This window comes from Equus asinus, chromosome 11 (genome assembly GCF_041296235.1).
Source record: "Equus asinus isolate D_3611 breed Donkey chromosome 11, EquAss-T2T_v2, whole genome shotgun sequence".
Lineage (NCBI taxonomy): Eukaryota > Metazoa > Chordata > Mammalia > Perissodactyla > Equidae > Equus > Equus asinus.
The window spans coordinates 31,388,907-31,409,073 of NC_091800.1; the positions used below are offsets into that span (position 1 = coordinate 31,388,907).

Below are 20,167 nucleotides of genomic sequence, written 5' to 3' on the forward strand. Positions count from 1 at the left end.
CACAGAGACAGTAAGTGATGCAGCCAAGTCTTTGTCTTGAGATTTGAGGAGTTAGGGAAAATGGGTAGTTTAGAGGCATGGCATACTTGCAGGTCAGGAACATCTGGCTAAGGTGGAGATGATAAGCACCGTAGCAACATGGGGTACCAGTGGAGAAGACTATAGGGTGGGTCAGTTCAGAGAGAAAGACTTGGGCAAAATTGACTTCTGTTTCTTGCAACCAAGATCTAAATTTTGCCTAGAGTAGGCAAAAGAAAAAATGAGGCAGTATGTCTGCTTTCTCTGATTTTCATCATAAACGAATGACATCTTCCCAGGCCCAACACTGGGTTAGTACCACAATTCAACGTACTATAGGATAGATGCTTTTGTGACCTCTCCTGGCTGTGCTCTACTCCTGGGTACAGTTTCCAATATTGTTTTTAGGGGAGAAGGGGCTTAGTTCTTAAAACCCCAGTTGGAAAAGCTCTTGGAACCAAGCCCATTCCAAAACAGGACCTTCCTATTCCCAAACTGCCAAGCATCACCTTGAGCTCAGCCTATTGATTGTAATGTTGGGAAGTTTTCTTCATTTCTGCCATTGGAACCATGCATCTCTTTTATTTCCATTTGAATAATAGTGTGATTAGTTCCTAGGAGGCACATCTTCATCTATTTTAGTTTCTTGGAGCTGAAGATCCAGGCAGGTCTGCTGAATATGCATACTTAGGCCCCAAGTTTGCCTTCTAATATGCTCACAAAACTTCTAATGCCCTTCATGGGAGCTTCCAAAAGACACTTAAGGGCTAAATTGATCCCTTATCCATATGGTAGGCTTAAATCCAGCCTCACATTTTATAATCTGAGTAAGGTGAATCAAAAGTCATCCTAGTCATAACTTTCTATCTTACGCTAATGAAGTAAACTTACAGATGCAAAAATCCTGTGTCTGTTTTGTTCAGAGTAAGACTGAACAGTTTATGAGAAATCTGGTCTGAGAGAATCCCTGCCTACCCAATGTTAAATCATGTTGGGTTAAGACCATATCAAAATTTCCGCCCACTATCAATTCTTCCTGCAGACATCCTAGGATACGTTAACCATTTTCATCCCACTACTACCACCTTCATACCGGTATTTATCACATGCCACTTGCATTATGGCTTCTGTCTCCTTGTCATCTCCTGGACTACATACTACATTCTGTAATATAGATAATGGATTTGTCAAATTTTCCTTTTATTTAGGAAATAAATAAAAATTAACAGATCAAGTGAACCAAAAAACTACAAGAAGTAAAGGATTTAAACAGACTCTGCATGACGATTATATAGACATAGTTATAAAATGTTGTACTTGGTATGTGAAAATAGATGTTCTTTACAAATACTGACTTAACTACCACAAAATTGGTCATTAATTTTTGGACTAAGCCCTCCAAAATTCTCAGTAAATTCAAAAAAATCACCAAATCCTAGAAAGCTACTGTCTGAGAAAAATGTAATAAAATTAGGACTTAAACAATAAGACATTTTAAAGCCTATCTGCTTAAAAATTTTTAAGAATTACCTTTCTAAATGACTCTTGGTGAAAAAATGAAACTAAAACTGAAGTCACAAATTACTTTGGGATAAAAGAATAAAAATTTTGAAGTATCCCGTGTTAAATTCTATGGAATGTGGTTACAAGATTATTTAGAAAATATAGAGTCTTAAAACGCATTTAGGAAAAAAGGAAATAAAAGGACTAAGTGTTTTACTAAGTAAGATTATAACCATAAAATAAATAAAAATAAATATAAGAAATAAAGAAAGAAAAAATTTAAAAAAATAATGAAGTAGAAAATAAAAATTTATATCTATAAATTAAAACAAAAGTTAGATTTAAAACAAAAATTCTGGTAAAATAGGCAAACTTCTAACTTGTCTGAGTAAGGAATAAAGAAGCAATCCAAGGACAAGAAAGAAAGTATAACCAAAGTTCTGGAAGAAAAAAATACTATATCCTACTTCTAATTATTAAATTAGGAAGTCTGGATAAAAAAAAATCTTTCCTAGGAAAATATATGCTACTAGACATGAAACCTAAATAGAATGAAAAATATAAATGGAAAAGAAAATCAAGTTTGATCTTAAAGACACTAGGCCCAGTTTTTCTCAGTGAGTTCTGCTAAATATTCAGGGAAGGTGCTATGTTTTGTTCGAAAACAGAAAAAGAAGTCAGCTTTCCCAATAAAGTCTGGAACAAGATGACAAGAATGCTTGCTATTATTGACACTGATTTTTAGGTAGAGAGTTTCTATTTGTAACAAAGAAATAAAGGACTAAATATTGAAAAGGAAGAGATAAGTGCCTCTGATTGTCTAAAACATCTCACAGGAATCAACTAAAAAAATTATTAGAACCAATACAAATAGTTCAACAACAACTAAAATGAATGAATCTAAAATCAGAAATTGTTGTAATGAAGGTGTTTCTGCAAAGAACATGGAATGATAGAAAGTTCTGTCCAAGAGAGGGATGTGTCATTTGATGTTTTGGAGGGAAGACATTTGTTAATGACAACAAAGTCTAGGATATGACTCTTGGAGTGTGGCTGAGGCAGAATGAAGAGCTATTGGAAACGAGGAAGTCAAGAAACAGAGCCTGGGTGCTGGAAGATGGGGAGGCAATGTAAGACATCCATGTTGATGACGGTAGTTGAGATAGAGAGGAAGGCCGATCTTCAACAAATGAGAGACGGTTGACCAGAACGTTGGAGGCTGACAGTAGCAAAGAGGGGAAGAGGATGGTATTTACTGGTGTTGTGAATACTACATGAATAGACGATTTTTTTTGAAGTGATGGGGGGACAAGTAGTGGTCTGGACATAGCATGGGGAGAGAGAGGATGCCTGCTCTTCCCCAAACCTGTCACTGAGGAGTATGTAGTGTGAGGAGTAAAATAGCTCCATTTAGAGAACTCAGGGGGAAGCACCGTCCTTAAGGGATAGTCTTAGTTTCAGGTAATGCAGAAAGATGAGAAATTTTTTTCTTTTCATTTTGAAATAATTTTCAGCTTAGAAAAAAGTTACAAAAATAGTACAGAATTTTCCAGTAAACTCTTCTCCCAGCTTCCCCCACTGCTAATATCTTATATAACCATAGTGCAACTATCAAAACCAGGAAGTTAATATTAATACACTATAAACTACAGACTTGATTAGAACTTCACCTGTCTCTCCCCAATGTCCTTTTTGTCCTTTTTCTGTTTCAGGATCCAATTCAGGACCACATAATGCGTTTTAGTGGTCACGACTCCTTAGTCTCCTTTAATCCTTCGCGCTACTTCATTTTTTCTTTCTCTTTCATGATCTTGATACTTTCAGTGGGTACTGGTTAGTTACTTTGTAGAATGTCCCTCAATTTGGGTTTGTCTGATGTTTCTTCATGGTTAGATTGATGTTATAATTTTCAGTAAGAATACTAAGAAGTGATGCTGTGTCTTTGGTGCATCATATCAGAGGGTACCTGATGATATCCTTATTACTGATGATGTTAACTTTGATCATTTGGTGAAGGTGGTTGCCACTGTGAAGTTTCTGTTTTCTCCTTTTGTAATTGGGGGAGATGCTTAAGACTATTCTAATATCCTCTTGTCCTCAAACTTTTCCCCACTGATTTTAGTATCCATAGGATCATGCCTGCGACAGTTTTTACCCTGACGTTTGCCTAATAGTGTTTATATTTGAGGAAGACTTTCTGAAATGAGGTTACGGCTATAGAATTGTTGGCTCTTCACATATCAAGAGTTTGCTGCCACTGTGGAAGAATTTGGGAGGGCAGATGAGATGTGTGGGCTATAGCGTAGGGATGTACAGAGTAGTATGGGATTGAGAGACCAAGTGATCCTGGGTGAGTGGGGCACTTGGAGGAGACTGAGATAAATAGGAATGTGTGAGGCAGGGTGGGGTTAGTACTTAGAGGAGGTAGTCTATGCCTCCAAATTGCCACTTTCATATTGTTAATTTTTGGTGAGCATATAAATTTGCATTGAGCAGCTTGGTGCTATCAAGAGTGGTTTAAGCATGCATATATATTTGTAAATAGATTTGCTAGAAAATAATTCTACTTGTAGATATATGTCCCAGAAAAATACTCATACATGTGCACAAAGATGTGTATACTGGAATATTCATTGGTAACAGTATAAGTACCCATGAGTAGGAGTGGTTAAATATATTTTATCCATATTATAGAATGCTATCCAGCTGTCCAAGGAATAAGATAGCTAAAGTAATATGGAGGAATCTCAAGGATATTGTTAAATGAAGAAAGCAATTTGCAGAACAAATATCATGGTATCCCACTTATGAAAAAAACAAATCTCTGTTAGGGTATGAAAGGCTGTGGTTAAAAAAAAAATAAACATCATAATTTAATGTTGTGGAATGGTCCAAGAGTAGCAGGCTAGCTCTCCTCCCCAGGCATTAAGAACTCAAACAAAGTATGGCTCTGCCATCTTTAGCAAGTGACTTCCTAGCTCACTTTAGGTACCACCTCAGACAGAAGGAGGAAAGAGTATTAAGACTCATGTGGGAAGTGATTGATGTGTGTCACCTCAGGCCTGGCTCATACTTTTGCTTACATTCCACTAGACAGAACTTAGGTATGTGGCCACATCTAATTGCAAGGGAGGCTGGGAGATGTAGTCTAGCTATGTGTCCAAGAAAGTGAGAAACACGATTTGGAGAACAGCTGGCAGTTTCTGCCTTACCTTAATTATCCCTGTCCCCAATCCAAAGTAAACCACCTCATCATCCTAAATAGATATTTACCAATTAATAGAAGACAGTCGGGAGGAATACACACCTGACAAGTCATGGAGTTCTCCTCTGGGGAAGGGAGTAAAGTTGAGAGGGATGTTAAGCAGGACTTTTACTTTTTTCTCTTTATACTTTTATTTGTATTTTCTGACTCAATTATGTTCATGTTTTACTTTTGTAATTAAAAAATTAAACCATTAAAGACAAGTTAAACGAGGGGAAAGAATTGCTTAAAGTACATGGGATAGTTTGATTATTATGATGAAGTACAAAATTTAGCCCTCCTGATGTTACTACCTCACTTTCATGTTGTGTTTCATACCTCTCATTCTTGTGATTTTTTAAATGGAAATTATCTATCTATCCCAGGACATTTTCTCTCACCCTGTTACTTAAATAGGCTCCCTGAGTTCTTATAAGGTATGAATGTCTTTTGTTCACACCCACTTATATGAAAATGACTAAGGCAAAATAAAATCTGTTTAGTATAGCAATATCTATAACGCGTATTGCTAAGCAGAAAGCAGAGACGGAGGAAATATCTGTTCTTGCATGAATGCGTGTGTGAGTGTAAGAATGATTACTTGCTCACCTAAACCTCATGGTAGTGAAGTTCAGGTTTGTGAAGCTATTATGAAACGCAGGAAGAATGTATTGTTAGATAGCACTTATACAGAAGGTTCCTAAGACGCACTGAGGTTTTGTTTCCAAATGTGTTATATGACGTGAATTATTCATAAGTCAAAATCATGTGGACCTAAGATGATTATGCATATTACATATCCATCTGTACTACCGTAGTAGTTCTCAATATCACCAGGGGTACTTTTGAGAAACACTGATTTGCAGATCTCACATCAGACACGCTCAGTTAGAAAGCCCAAGTCTTGAGTTCAGCCTTTTCTAAGAAGCACCGCAGATGATTCTCATGTGCCTGCCCACTCAGGTCTTCCTATTGGCATTTTGCAAATTGCTGTTCTATGGTATCTTGTTTTAATTTGCATGTCCCCAATTATTAGTAAGATTGAGCATCTTTTCTTATGGATATTGCTTGTGATGAGCAGTCAAGTGTAGTGGCTGAAAGCATGGACTCTGGAGCCAGGCTGTCAGGGTCTGATCCTGGTTTTGACATTTACTAGCTGTAGGATCTTGAGCAAGTTATTTCTATAAGTTAGAGGTTATAATATTACTGTCACAATGTTGTCATGACGTTAACATATGTGGTATATCTGGTTACAGCAGGGCTTGATGCATAATAAGCGTTATATAAGTCCTAAGCTATTGTTTTTGTTATTCTTTTCATTATTATTAATTGGGTTTCTTCCTCTGTGAAATGCATGTTTCTACCTTTTTGCCCACTTTTCTACCGGGTTGTCTTTTTCTAATTGATTTATTGGAGTTCTTTATAAATTTTTCACACTAATCCTTTTATTATTTTTTCATTGGTTATAAATATTTTCTGTGGGTTGTCTTTTCATCTTATTTATAGTGTCTCACCGTTGTTTTTCATATATCAACCCAAATATATATAGTTATAAACTATCAAAATAATACACTTTAGTGTTTGGTATAAATGTGAAATACGAGATACCCTCTCTCTCCTACTGTTAGCTGACGTGATCAAGCCAGCATAGCAGCTATTTCTGAACTGCCGCTTCAATATGAGAATCCAACCTTGCTTATTTTTTCTATTTATGAATATCAAGGATATATAATGAAGAAATCGACAAGCCTGAACAGGTGGAAACAAATTCAAAAACATCTGGTCACAATCAGCTGGCCATTGGGGCCAAATTTGACCTCCAGAGTTTTTTTGGTAACACAGTGTTGGCCCACAGTGTTTCAAAAACTTATGAATTTGTTGCCAAGCTACTTCACATTAAAAATGTTCAGCATTTTGGTCTACCTATAAAAACTAGGACATCTGGCAGTGCTAGCCTGTGTCCCCATGGGGCAGCGATGGCCTGGAGCGAAGTGGCAACTGACCCCTTTACACAGAAGATCACTGTCTAGTTTGTCAAAATCCTCCCTCCTCTCCCCGGTGTCTTCCACACTGACCTGAGCGGCAGTTGTCATTTATCCGTGGGTCTGAGCTCCTGTTGCCCTCACTCTAGGCCCACTTCACTCATTTGCATGACCCGTCTGCACCCCGCAGTCATTTGAGTTTGTCTGTTAGCTAACAGGAGATGAGAGAAGGTGAAACTGCCCCATCTATTCTCCGCAAGACAAGAAGTACCAGGCAGAGGTTTGTAACTGGTAGTTTTTTGGTGAGGGTATCTTTGTAATTATGACTGTTTAACTTTAAAATCAGTGGTTTAATATCTTTGTGAGAATGTCCTTGTGTGTCTTGCCGTGGTTCTGAGTTGGGAGACGTAGGTAAGCAGGTAGAGAGAGGTACTTGGCCCTTGTAGCCCTGGGGTATGGTGAGGGGCAGGTGCCTGACTCAAGCTCCTGCAGGTCTAAGTTAAATTTTTGTAAATGATTCTTTCTTGAACATTAAAATCCCTAGTCATCATTTCTAACTATCAAAAAAAGAAAAGAAAATCTGTATAGGAATTATCTTATGCAATTCTGGGCTATTCAAATGAGCCAACAGGCACACATTTCACTCTCTGTAGACTTTCCTATATTTTTTGTCCTTACAAAAAGTCAAATTTTGTTTTATTGATGAATCTCCATTAAGAGATTTCAAATATTCTGACATATCACAATATAAAAAGCCACATCCCTTTCCTTCCCTGACTGTCTCCCAGTGCAATTTCTTCGCTCAAACCCCAGTCCATACTCAACCTAGACAAGATCCTAGTAGTAATGGGATAAATGAGTACTGGTTTTTGTACTCTGGCCCAGGGAGCTCCTAGACCTGACAGGAAGACGCCTCAAGGATGAATAGGCTCTTCCCCTTTCCCACCTTCCACTCCCCCGACTAAGGTTCTGAAATAGCTAAGATGCCTAGATGAATCCCTGAGAATTTTTTTTTTTTCTACACTTCCTCAACTCTTCTTGGCCTCTTCTTATATACTTTTGGAATTGATCATTTAAATTGAAAAATGATTCCCGTGCGTATATTACTATATGTTGTATTATTAGGGTAGGCTAATTGCTGTAATAAACAGACCTCAAAAATATACAATAGCTTGAGCACTGTGTTTTTTTGTTTTTCTCACTTAAGACGTGGGTGGGCAGGTTTGGGACGAGGCCCCCTCCATTCAGATATTCAAGCACCAAAAACCAATGGAGGTTCTACCACCTTCAATACATGACTTCCAAGTTTGTGTTGAAGGTTGTCTCTATTCTAGCCAGCCAGAAGAAGAAAAATGTGTGGAGGTGCATGTGTGGGAAGTTTATAATTAGTTAGTCCTGGAAGTGGTGTGCATCAATTCCTCCCACATTCCTTTAGTCAAGACTCAGCCACAAGGTCAACCTTAGCTGCAAGGAAGTCTAGGAAACGTAGTCAAGTTATGTGACTAAAAGAGGAGAACATATATTTTGATGGACATTTAGCAGTCTCTGCTACAACTGAGTTATGTCGAGATGAGCTTATCCTGAAGACAACTTTCAGGATAAGCTGTAGGAATTGCCCTGAGAATAAGCAGGAAGGACCCTTGAAGATCATAAGTTGGACATGAATAGACTAAATCTTCAAACCAGTCTGTTATTGGTAGTCCATCATCAGTTGTTCTATGGAGAACAAAAGAGTGCGTCCTGTATTTATCTTGGGTCAGAGTGATAAAGCGGAAGAGGATCATCCCCCTCCAGTAGGTGGCGGAGTCACAATGGTGACAAAGAGCAAGAAACCCCAAGGAGATGGTGACTCATGGGCAGAGTCTAGGGTTCTTAGTCTTGTTGGACTTCCTCACCAGGAGATTCTTCTCCTTTTGCCTCACAAGGAGGTTCTAAATTTTATTTCTATTAAAGATGACCATAATTACCTAGGGATCCTCTTTCAATTCATCTGATATTTGGAAATTATATACTAGGCACTGTACTAATAGTAGAAAACTACCTGTTCTCCTGGTGAACATGGAACTTGTCTTCGTTGTATAGTTAGTCTCTTGGGAGTAATCCACGTTCTCCAAAGGCTCCAACTCGTATTCCTGTGACAGTCCTGTGGCCCTGTCATTATGATTTAATCTTGTGGCACAAGTGGGGCAGTGATAATTGGCACCAGGGCCATAGCTGGTGGTTAGCTACCCAGCCGGCTTTGTGCTTGGCTTTGGCCAGTAAGAAGCAACAGAGAGAAGACAACGCAGGGCTGCCAGTCAATTTGGTCTGAAGTTCCTTCCTGGCTTACCACGGTGTTTCTTTTTCATTGCTTTTTCCTATGGGCTGTACTCAACTAAGGATATTCAGAAATCTCATCCAAACTTCTGGCAACTCTCTTCTTTTTACACTTTTGACTGATGGCTTCACAAAGCTCCAGACAGTGGGGCAGCTTCCAGACTCTGCAACTCCATTAGTCTCCTTGTCTATTCTGGGCGAGATAAGCAATCCTAGACAAATGGAACGGCTGCTTGTCTCAACCGCCGAAGCCTTCTGTTTCTCAGGGTTATGTACATTGCTTAACTTTTAGCTCTTCCATTCCCAGCTCAAGCTTCTGGCCTTGTTCAAATGCCATGTTCTACCTAAGTAATTATTTGAAGGGATGTTGGCATCTCCATGTAATTTCTAATTCCTTGTTTTGATTTTCCCCCCACTGGATAGCATTTATTTTTACCAGGCCATTTGTGTTTCTTTTGATGCCCCCATCCTAAGTGCTTGATGAATTGGATCTTCACAGTAGGCCTAAAATATTAGGGGGAAGCAGAGGGATAACAGAAGGAAGGAAGCAGATGGGGAGTAGACTGAAAGGGTCTGGTCCAATATAAATCATGCCTTGAAGACGTATTTGGTTGTGAACGTGGAGGAATGGGGTAAAAATCCCACAAATTACATGGAGAAAGGACAAAGGTAGAGAAATTAATCAATAGTAGGCAAAATGGGGCAGTCACTAAACTAGGAAACAATTCCTGTGTTCTGTGCTTAACATAGATGAGAGGAGAAATTGGGGTGACTGTTCAGATTTTTAAGGGGAAAAACAAAGAACTTATTAAAACTGAGGACATTTCTAGGCCCATCTTTCATAATCTTTCAGAGCTAAAAGGAGATGTCAGAAATGCAGACCAGAACCAGCAACACTTCTTATCTCCCATGGGAGGTACAAATCAAATGCAAATGGGGGTGTATGTGAGGTATCTATGTGTTTGGAGGGAGAGGGTCTGTTTCTTCTTTCAGAATCCCAGAGGGGTCCATGATACATAAATGGTTAAGTGTTACTGGATTAGAGGGTCTGTGTATCCTGAGAGTAGTAAAAGCTATGAGGGAAATGAGATATGACTGGGAGAAAGCCCCCAGAGGGTGAAGGGCCTGATGTAAAACCAGTGTGGAATGAGATGCCATGGGGGATTGATGTCCACAGCTCTATGGTGAAGACTGAGTGTCTAGCTTTAAATGTTCGGATAGGAGATTAGGGCCCTGTACTGTGGAACCTGAGAGAGCATTTATCTCTATGTCAAAGTACACAAAGTAGAAAAAAATGAAATCATGGGTTCACATTCCATAAACTCAGTTTTATATTTTTTGAACTAACGTTCTCCAAGAATGCAGTCTTGCAATAGCATTTTCTTTTGATTTTTCTACTCTACCCTGTTCTCAAACTAACCTTTTGTTCTACCTAGGACACTTTCAGTCATCACCCAATATAAGTCTAGGCTAGTATCCAAAGGCACAGTAAATAATGATATTTCTATTTTTATGAAGGTGCTAACACCTATTTGTGTTCCTGCTAGCAAAACTGCTGAGTTCTTGAGCAGACTGGACACAGAATTGCCCCAGAGAAGTGCCTGTCAAATTGCTCTTCATGACCCACAGTCTTCAACTTGGGTAAGTGGAATGCCATGCAGGGTGCTGTGTGGCATTTTTAACGAGCTGTTTGGTAAACAAAGATTAAGGGCATAGAGGGACCTGTACACCATAGAATATTGAAACTAAGGGCAGATGACCTTATCTGAAACTTGGACCTCAGCTCATTCCTCAGCTGTAAAACAATGCTTGTATACTTGTTACCTACGTTATGGGCACCTGGACTAAACATCAGCCTCTGAAAAGCCTTTGATCTCACCCAGTTATCCATCCATCTATCCATCCTTCAGATTTTCAAGTTTACATAAGGCCTACTGAGTCCATACAATTTCTGCCTGGAAGGACCTTAGTCAAGTGAAGGAGAAAATTGTAGTTATACGTGTAAAGCATGTAACAATTAGAAAGCTTAAGCTTAGAAAATGAGTCTCAAGTGAAGAGAGTCATTCCAGGTTTCAGAAATCAATCAAGACACAGAAGCAGGGATTGAGGTATAATGGCAAGAAAAAGCATAGCTTGTGTTAGGGAAGAAGAGTTTTGTGTAGCTGCAGTCTAGAAGAGTGAGCTAGAGGGCTGGAGAAGTAGGCAGGAGCCAGGAGGAGATTTCTCAAGAGCAGCAATTTGAGTGGGATAGTTCATTGTGTTGGCCATCTTGGGTACTGCAGGATGTCTAGTACCCCTGACCCCTGGGCACAAAGTGCTGGTAGCATTCCCCAGACACTAAGACATCCAGAAATGCCCCCCACAGGGAGCTGTGGTGCTCCTGGTAGAACACCACTGCAGAAATTTGCATCCCACATTGAAGAGCTTGAACCTCATTCCGTGAGTACTGAAGGTACTGAAACATTTTAAACAGGGAAGCTTCAAGGTCAGATTTGTATTTTAGCTGGATCACACTGGTAACCATGTGAAAGATGGATCTAAAGGAATAGAGAGGCAGAAAGGCCTCTGAGAGCTTTGTATCAGTCTAGGTGAGGAATGATGAAGACTTGAATTAGAGGATGGAGATGAGCACACAGGTCAGAGAACTGCTTAGAAGGTGAAATTGGCGGGGCTTGGTTATTGACTGGCTAATAGAGACAAGAAAGTAAGGGTAATTAAAGATGACTCCAGGAAGGGATTGTAGCTGAAAGAAAATATGGGTTTAAGTCTTAAAAAGTCTTAGCTTTTGCAGAGTTTGGGCAGGTAAATGATAAGTTGTTAGAGAAATCTGATCATCTTCTCCCATCCTCCCTTGCTCTTTAGTAACCATGTTTTGAAATATAAGGAAGACATTATGACAGTCCTTGGAAAAAGGTCATTATTCTCTTACCTACAAACCTTTAAGTGCACCTTATTTTTTTTCCCCCTGCTATTAATGTGGTGTCCAAAGTCTAAATTTGCCAGTGTGGACACTGTAAGTCATATCAAATTCATCATCTCTCTCCCCTCATTGCTCTGGAGGAAAGAGTTGAGAAGTTGTAGGTGGTAGAGCTAAAGCATGTGTGAGGGACAGTCCTTGACCTCTGTCCACATACCCTGTGGCTGTGAGGGAGGGGAGAGAAACAGGAGTTGGGTAGCTTTACCAACTGGGTGTTTGGCTGCAGGATGGCCTTGATTTTTGTTTGAGAGCTTCTTGAATCTTATGTTTTGAAACACCTGGCAGAACTATGTGTGCTTGCTCTATTGATTTTGGCTCATTTCAATTTAACAATTTAAAATTCATCCTGAATTTTAATATTGTCATCCAAAGCATTAGTAATGTCTCCCAGAGCTGCATTTTCTGTGGATTGATTAGTGCATTAGTCACACGATCCTCAGAGTTATTAATAGAAGACACGGAGCTGGGTTGGACCCAGGATGGTTCCCTCTGTACTAGGTTCAATAGCTGCTCCCATTTTGACACCGAACTATTAATAATTTGTTAGTGTTCAATATGTTTAACTGACTTTTTACCCATATTATAGTCTTCACATTCTGTCCAATCTATACACATAGAATTCCTCTGAGAATGCTTTGCAGAACCATTTCTAATGCTTCAGGAAAATCAAATACGTACACTGTGCTTTTGTGAAGTTAAGACACCTGCAGTTTGTCTTAACTATTGTCAATGTACACAACGTGAACGCTGTGTGATGCTTGTCTATATGGGGTGTGATGAGCTGTTTCTTTAAGAAATAATTTTAACTTTACTGCATAATGCAACTTTCCTGAGAAAATTTTTCTTCTTACACTTATTTAAATGTGCATCTGTCATGGGCAGATGGGAATTTAATAAACACTGTATAGTTTTGTCAATGAAAAGACTATAAGAACATCCTTTAGGTGTTACACAGGAAAACTTCAAACAGAAGATAACTTATGGTGTTCACTTACACATGAGTTGGTGTGGTTCATCTGTATTGTGTGTGTGTGTGTGTGTGTGTGTGTGTGTGTAGGCAGAAGTACCAGCAGCATCATACCTTCCTCGGTCATTATCATTGAATATTTCCAGTTGCACGCTAAATAGTTTCCAGGCCCTGGTTTGCTGCCCCTGCCTGCTCCTCTTCTACAGAGAATAATAATTTAAAAAATCTCATCCTGTTGTTCCACTGCCCTGTGTCCCCCTATATCTTCAAGGATAAACTCAAAAAGCCTTAGCTTAAGCACAAATATTTTTCTGCTCTCTGCCCCACCCCCTCCTACCTCCCAACTCACTACTCTACAGTCCCAGAGTCCAGGTCTTTGCTGCTCAAATATGGTCCATGGGCCAGCAGCATGGGCTTCACCTGGGAGCTTACAGAACTGTAGACAAATCTCAGGCCCCACTTCAGACTGAGTCAGGACCTGCATTTCAACACAGTCCGTGGGTGATTTGTGTGCACATTAATGTTTGAGGAGCACTGCCCTAGAGCTCATGCCTTTCCAGTCATATCCTCTCACTTCCACGAATCTGAACACTTAGTGCAGTTTGGTTATTTAAATTTTATCCATGTGGAACAAGTTCTATAAAAAGTCAACACTTAAAGGCATTTGTCCCTTGCACTCCTTCAATCCCACTTCTACTCCAATACTTTAAACTCCTTGTATTAATTTCCCATCACTTATGAAATAAATAAGTCCTAGGGATGTAGTGTAGCATGGTGACTATAGTTAATAATACTGTATTGCATATTTGAAAGTTGCTAAGAGACTAGGTCTTAAAAGTTCTCATCACAAGCAAAAAGTTTTTGTAACCATGTAAGGTGATGTGTGTCAATAGACTTATTTTGTAACCACGTAAGGTGATGGGTGTCAATAGACTTCTGGGTGATCATTTTGCAATATATACAAATATCGGATCATTACATTGTACACCTGAAACTAATATCATGTTATATATCAATTATACCTTAAAAAATTTCCCATTGCTGCTGTAACAAATTACTGCAAACTTAGTGTCTTAAAACAACACAAATTTATTCTTTCACAGTCCCAGAGGTCACAAGTCAGAAGTGAGTACGAAGGGGCTAAAATCGGGGTGTCAGCAGGGCTGGTTCCTTCTGGAGGCTCTGGGGGGAATCTGTTCCTTGCCTCTTCCAGCTTCTTTGGGCTGCTGGCATTCTTTGGCTCCTTGGCCAATGTCTGCATCCCTCTAATCTCTACTTTCATCCTCCCATCACCTTCTCCTCACTCTTTGACTTTGCCTTCCTCTTGTAAGGACACTTATGATTGCGTTGGGCCCACATGGATCATTCAGATTATCTTTCCATCTTGAGATCCTTAATTTCTGCAAAGTCCCTTTGGCCGTGTAAGGTAACATTCACAGTTTTGAGGGATGGGGACACAGATATCTTTGGGGGCCCAGTGTTCATCCCACCACACTCCCTGAGCTGTTTCTTTTGTTATTTGGCTCCCCATATCCGTTAATGTGTAGATTGCTGTCTCTTGATTAATCAGTTTCAGATCTTATTAATTTCTTCTCCCCATTCTCCTAATATAATTATTCAGTATGTCAGGCTTTCCCTTATGATGACTACATAAATATTTCTCACTGCCAAGTCAGTTAGTATACTCTACATTTTCTTTCTTTTTCAACTTTATAGAATTTTCATTTTATTTTTGCATTTTCTTGGTTTCCTTTGAACACTCAACTGCCTTCCTTCAACTTTTGTGACTGTTCTATAAAATTTCCCTTGATGCAAATTTCCACACAATTCTCCCTTTTGTACCTGTCAGATAACTTGTCAATTCCGGGTTTCTTGCCCTCCTATATCTCTCTTACCTCCTGCCTTGACCTGGTCTGGTTGTTCTTTAGGCCTCTCGCACAGCTGTTGTTCTGGGACTCCCCTTCCACAGAAAGGTTCTCAGCCTTGTCTGCACATCGGAACCAGCCAGGGAGCTTTAAAATTCATTGCTGTCTGAGTCGCACCCCTAGAGATCTTGCTGTACTGTGGCCTGTGCTGCAGGGTTTTTAAAACTCCCCAGGTAATTCTGGTGTGCAGCCAAGGAAGGGAATCACTGCTTTAAAGTCATCTAGGGAACTGCTTTTATTGCTTTCTGATGTTGGGTCACCTGATTTCTGGGTCTCATTTCTTTTTGCTTTATTTTTTTTGTTTTGGTGCAGCATATTAGTTAGTAGCTTCTCAAGAGAAGATGCATGTTGAGTCCTTGCATATCAGAAACTATCTTTATTCAACCCTCATACTTAGCTTGCAATTTTCTGGTAACTATTCCAAGTTGGAAATAATTTCCCTCCAGAATTTTAAAGGCATTACTCTCCTAACTTTGAGTATTGGTTTCTGAGAAATCCAAGACCATCTGAATGTCAGTCCTTATATGAGCACTTTTCTCTGGAGATGTTTTAATATCTTCTCTTTTTTTCCTGGTGTTCTGTAATTTCATAATGCTGTGTCTTAGCATGAGGGCCATTTTTATTCATTTTCAGTCTGGAAGCTCATCTCTAGTTCTAGATGATTCTCTTGTGTTATTTCTTTGATTTATTTCCCTTCGTTTTCTATTTACGGAATTCTTATTATTCAAATCCTAGGCCTCCTAGATTTATCTTCTAATTTTTTAGTAAAAAATATTTTTCTCCTCTAATTTATCTTTGACTACTTTTTTCCCCCTACTTCTTGGCATGTTGAATTAGAAAAAACCCCAGTCCTTTCCTTCCTGAGTGTCTCCTTTACTCTTACACTACTACCACACTCACAACACTTCTCACAACACGTGTGTGGGGTCTTTTCCCCACAAGAAGCAATTCTGCAACATCAGCTGGGTGTCCTACAATTTAGCTCAATTCTGATACTACCTACCTGGAGATAGTGTCAGTTCCCCCAGGTTAAGGGTTCAATCCCATGAGACTGCCTCCCCCTTCAGATGCCAATTGTAAGTAGTATGTCCCCAGGTTACCCTCAACTTCTGTCTGACACGGCTACAAATCAGAGGTTCCTGTGACTCCCAACTTGGGTTTGAATAATTTGCTAAAGTGGCTCACAGAACTCAGGGAAGCACTTACTTACATTTACCAGTTTATTAAAGGATATGATAAAGGATACAGATGAACATGGATGAAAAGAATACATAGGGCAAGGTCTAGGAGGGTCCTGAGCTCAGGAGCTTCTAGCCCTGTGGAGTTGGGGGTCAGCCACCCTCCCAGTATATGGATGCGTTCACTTACCTGGAAGTTCCCCCAACTCTTGTACTTTTGGGGGTTTTATAGAGGCTTCCTCACATGGACATGATCAATTATTAACTCTGTTTTCAGCTCCTCTCCTCCCTTTGGAGGATGGGGGAGGGGCTGGGACTGAAAATTCTAAACTTCTAATCATGGCTTGGTCTTTCCGGTGATCACCCGGGGGCCCACCGAGAGTCACCTCATTCGAACAAAAAATGCTCCTAGTGCTCTTATCACTTAGGAATTTACAAAGGTTTCAGCAGCTCTGTGTCAGGGACAGGGTCAAAGACCAAATATGAGAATAAGAGATGCTCCTAATACTCTTATCACTTAAAAAATTATTAGGGTTTTAGGAGTTCCATGCCAGGAACTGGGGGCAAATATATATATACACACACACACACACATATACACACACAAACATATATATACACGTACATATATATACATACATGCATATATCCATACTTATGCACACATTTATAATTTTTTTTCTGTTACTTCACACGTATTTTCTTGACTTACCTTCTAAATATTTTACTGGTTTGTCTTTCTGTAGGAGGAGGGGAGATATTTTTAATTTCCAAGAGCTCCTTTCTTCTCTGTTGCTTTATAAAAATAGCAACCTGTTCTTGTTTCATGGATAAAATATCACCTTCGTCTCTCAGAGGAAACAGTGCAGGGAGCAGAAGAAAACTTCAAAGAGGGGACCCGGAGGCTGACTGCTCAGTATGCAGGATTTTACACGATCCTTTCATTCCCAGCCTGGGATTTGACCACTGCTGCCTTCTGTACTAGGCGTGCCTGGTTTAGTTTATCCCGAGAATGCACTTTTGATTTCCTGCCAGGGTTGGGAGAATTAGTGCCTCAATTTTCAGGGTAGGAGCAGGCATGGGCCCCTTCCCATCACCCATCTGTCTTCCCCAATAGCTGGTGCATCCATTTCTTGGGCCCTCACATGGCTTTGTGCAGAAAATTGGCTTCTCGTAGGTGTCCTCTCTCCCCTCATTGGCACGTCTTTAGGTTTGTTCTTTTCCTCTCTTACTCACTTACCATTTCTTCATCTACTTTGTCTTCATAGATTTTCATCAGGGAATATAGATTTCTTTCAGTTCTTGAAGATAATTTGTGTTTGTTTCATTTTCTCCTCTCTAAACAGGGTAATCTTTGAGAGAAGAATGGAGCAGAAACATCTTTGCTCCACCATCCTGAAATGGGAACTTAATGCTTGTCATGGGTTCAATTCTGTCCCCTCAAAATTCATATGTTGACATCCTAACCTCCAGTACCTCAGAATACAGCCTTATTTGGAGATAGGTCTTTACAGAGGTAAACAAGTTAAAATGAAATCGTTAGAGTAGGCTCTCATCCAATAGGAAAAGCGTCCTTATAAAAAGGGGAAATTTGGACGTAGAGACACGCATACAGAGAAGATGATGTGAATTGGTGTGGGGAGAAGACAGCCATCTACAAGCCAAGGAGAGAAGCCTAGATCCTTCCCTCACAGCCCTCAGAAGGAAGCTGCCTTGCACACACCTTGATTTTGGACTTTCAGCCTCCAGAACTGTGAGGCTATAAAATGTCTGTTGCTTAAGCCCCCCAGTCTGTGTTACTTTATCATGGCAGCCTTAGCAAAGTCATACAACGCTGTTTTTCATTTGTTCACACAATGCTTTTCCCCTTCATTAGTCTGATTCCTATTCACTCTTTAAAACACAAGCTAATGTCACCCCCTTGGAGAAGGTGTCCTTGATCCATTTTAATTAAATGTCCTTCTTTTTAGCTTCCTCCATCACAATACCTGTCATTCTGCACTGTAATTGTTAATCTTCTCCTCTGACTTCCACACTAGGCTGTAAGCACCTGAGATCTGGGATCGTGTCTTACCACAGTGCTTGCACATAGGAGGCTTAAATATTGTTTATTGAATGAATATATTACAAGCATAACTTTTAGGGGAGGATAAGTAAAATGTATATTTTAGTTGAATAACAAAAAATTAGTATTAATATATTAATATTTAACAATAGAAAAATTATGTGTATACAATGACTTAGAAATTTTGGGGATTTAGAGCTAAGAAAAGTAGTGATCAAAAGTTTTTCCCCCCCTCCTATTATTTTTGAACAGAAGCTTCCTGTCCTGCCTAGGGATCTCAGCTGGGTAAGCAAGCATTAGTAACTTTGAACTCTTCGTAGTTAAGGTGCCATGTGACATCCCAGTTTCTGTGGCCTTTAAACGACAATTTGTGTCTAATAATCATTTTTTTTCTGAGTCAAAAACTAGGACCCATATTTTCATAAAAGAAAAACAAAGTGGTTAAGCCTGAAAGGTGTGTATCCGGATAGAATCTAGGCTCCTCTCTCAAGTCATCATGTCTGCTTTAACTAAATAGCCTACTACTCCTTTTAATGTCTTGAGTAGGAGATGGGCCCCCGACCTCCTTCCCCTCGTTCAGGTCTTATATGGAATATTTGTGATGAAGTCTAGCCTTCTCTACAATAAAAAGAAGGAATCACTGGAGAACCACTCCCCATCTTCTGTCTTATCACAATTCCCTTGTGTTTGGGATATAGATAAGAGAAAGTCATTGGCTGTGTTTGCCTGTCTACTGTAGCAGGGTTTCAATGTACGAGGGCTTTCTGAACACTGTTCTAATTAGTGGTGCTATAGATGATACAATTCCAAAAGGCTCTCTCCTGCTCTGACAAGTACTGCTTATTATTTGATGGAATATGGTTTTATAGTGACAGAAATGGGGGAATGAATTAAGAGGTGCTTGAGAAAAATTATAGCTGAGTAAAAGCGGGGGCCAGCCTACATAAGCTTTATGGATTATTAGTGCAAAGAACTAGGCTTGAAATATGTAGCCTGCTGCTATGATGCTGCTGATAGTTTTATGAGAACAATGGAATTTCCTACGTATTAGCTTATCAGGCTGGCCTCTCTGCCTTCCAGAGGCTGAGCTACAAATCAGTGTGAGGGAGAGAAAGTGTATGACAAATGAACAGACAGAATACTTGAAATCTCATAAATTCCAGCATACGTGGTTGCTATGCCAGTGTGTGGAACTCATACACGGTGAGTCGGTGGGACTGAAGGACATCCTACTGAGTGTGCTGGCTCTCCTAAGGCTTACCCCTTGGGGTCCTAATTCAGCCAGAATTGATGACTCCTGTGCTCCTGAACGGGCTTTGTCTTCCCTCTCAGAAATAGAAATACACTGTAGGTACAGATTAGGGGTGCACAGACTTAGAAAGAAATACATCTCTGGAATTATATGGTATCCATCACCAGTGGACAAGCTATTTAATAGGATACCATTAATGAGCGGTAGACGTGTCAGTGCCTCTAAAGTCAGTGTCGCTATTGCTTGTCTCTGATATTGACTGATAAGTTAGTTCGAATATTCTTGAAAAATTATATTTAACTTTCCTCTATTTGAAATCCTTCTCACTAGAAAGAATAAACTATGTTGATTATCTCCGAGGGGATATTTTTAAAGCTTAATTAAACATTTAGATCATCCTTTAAAATGTGCTGGATGATTGTGATTATGCTAGTCTTCTGATATATCCCAAGGGACATCTTCAGACATATGCATAAATCACTCAATAAGCAAGTGTGCGTGGAGAGCTTACTGTATGCTTAGTACGGAGGCTGAGTTCTTAGAACCAGTCCCATGGTAGGCAGACAGTATGTATATTGTGGTGATGCTTTTTCCTACGATTTTTTTTCCCTCTACCTTTCAGGCCAGAAGCCGGGCTTATAGGGATTCTCTAAAGGAAGAAGAAAATCAAAAATTGCAAAAGATGAAGGAGGAACAACATCAGAAGGTATTCACAAGATCCTATTAGTCATTGCTAATGT

The 20,167-nt window shown here is 39.6% G+C and overlaps 1 protein-coding gene across 4 annotated transcripts in view; it reads left to right on the forward strand.

Annotated features, from left to right (window-relative positions):
• Positions 1-20,167, forward strand: part of EPSTI1 (epithelial stromal interaction 1) — a 92,403-nt gene that overhangs the window by 45,868 nt on the left and 26,368 nt on the right. For 2 of the 4 annotated variants that reach the window (XM_044779930.2, XM_044779931.2), the window contains exons 7-9: positions 10,611-10,704; positions 18,428-18,460; positions 20,050-20,133. In XM_044779930.2, coding sequence (XP_044635865.1) covers positions 10,611-10,704; positions 18,428-18,460; positions 20,050-20,133 — 211 coding nt within the window. The remainder of the gene's footprint in view (positions 1-10,610; positions 10,705-18,427; positions 18,461-20,049; positions 20,134-20,167) is intronic. The other 2 variants (XM_070480838.1, XM_044779934.2) reach the window with 1 other exon arrangement.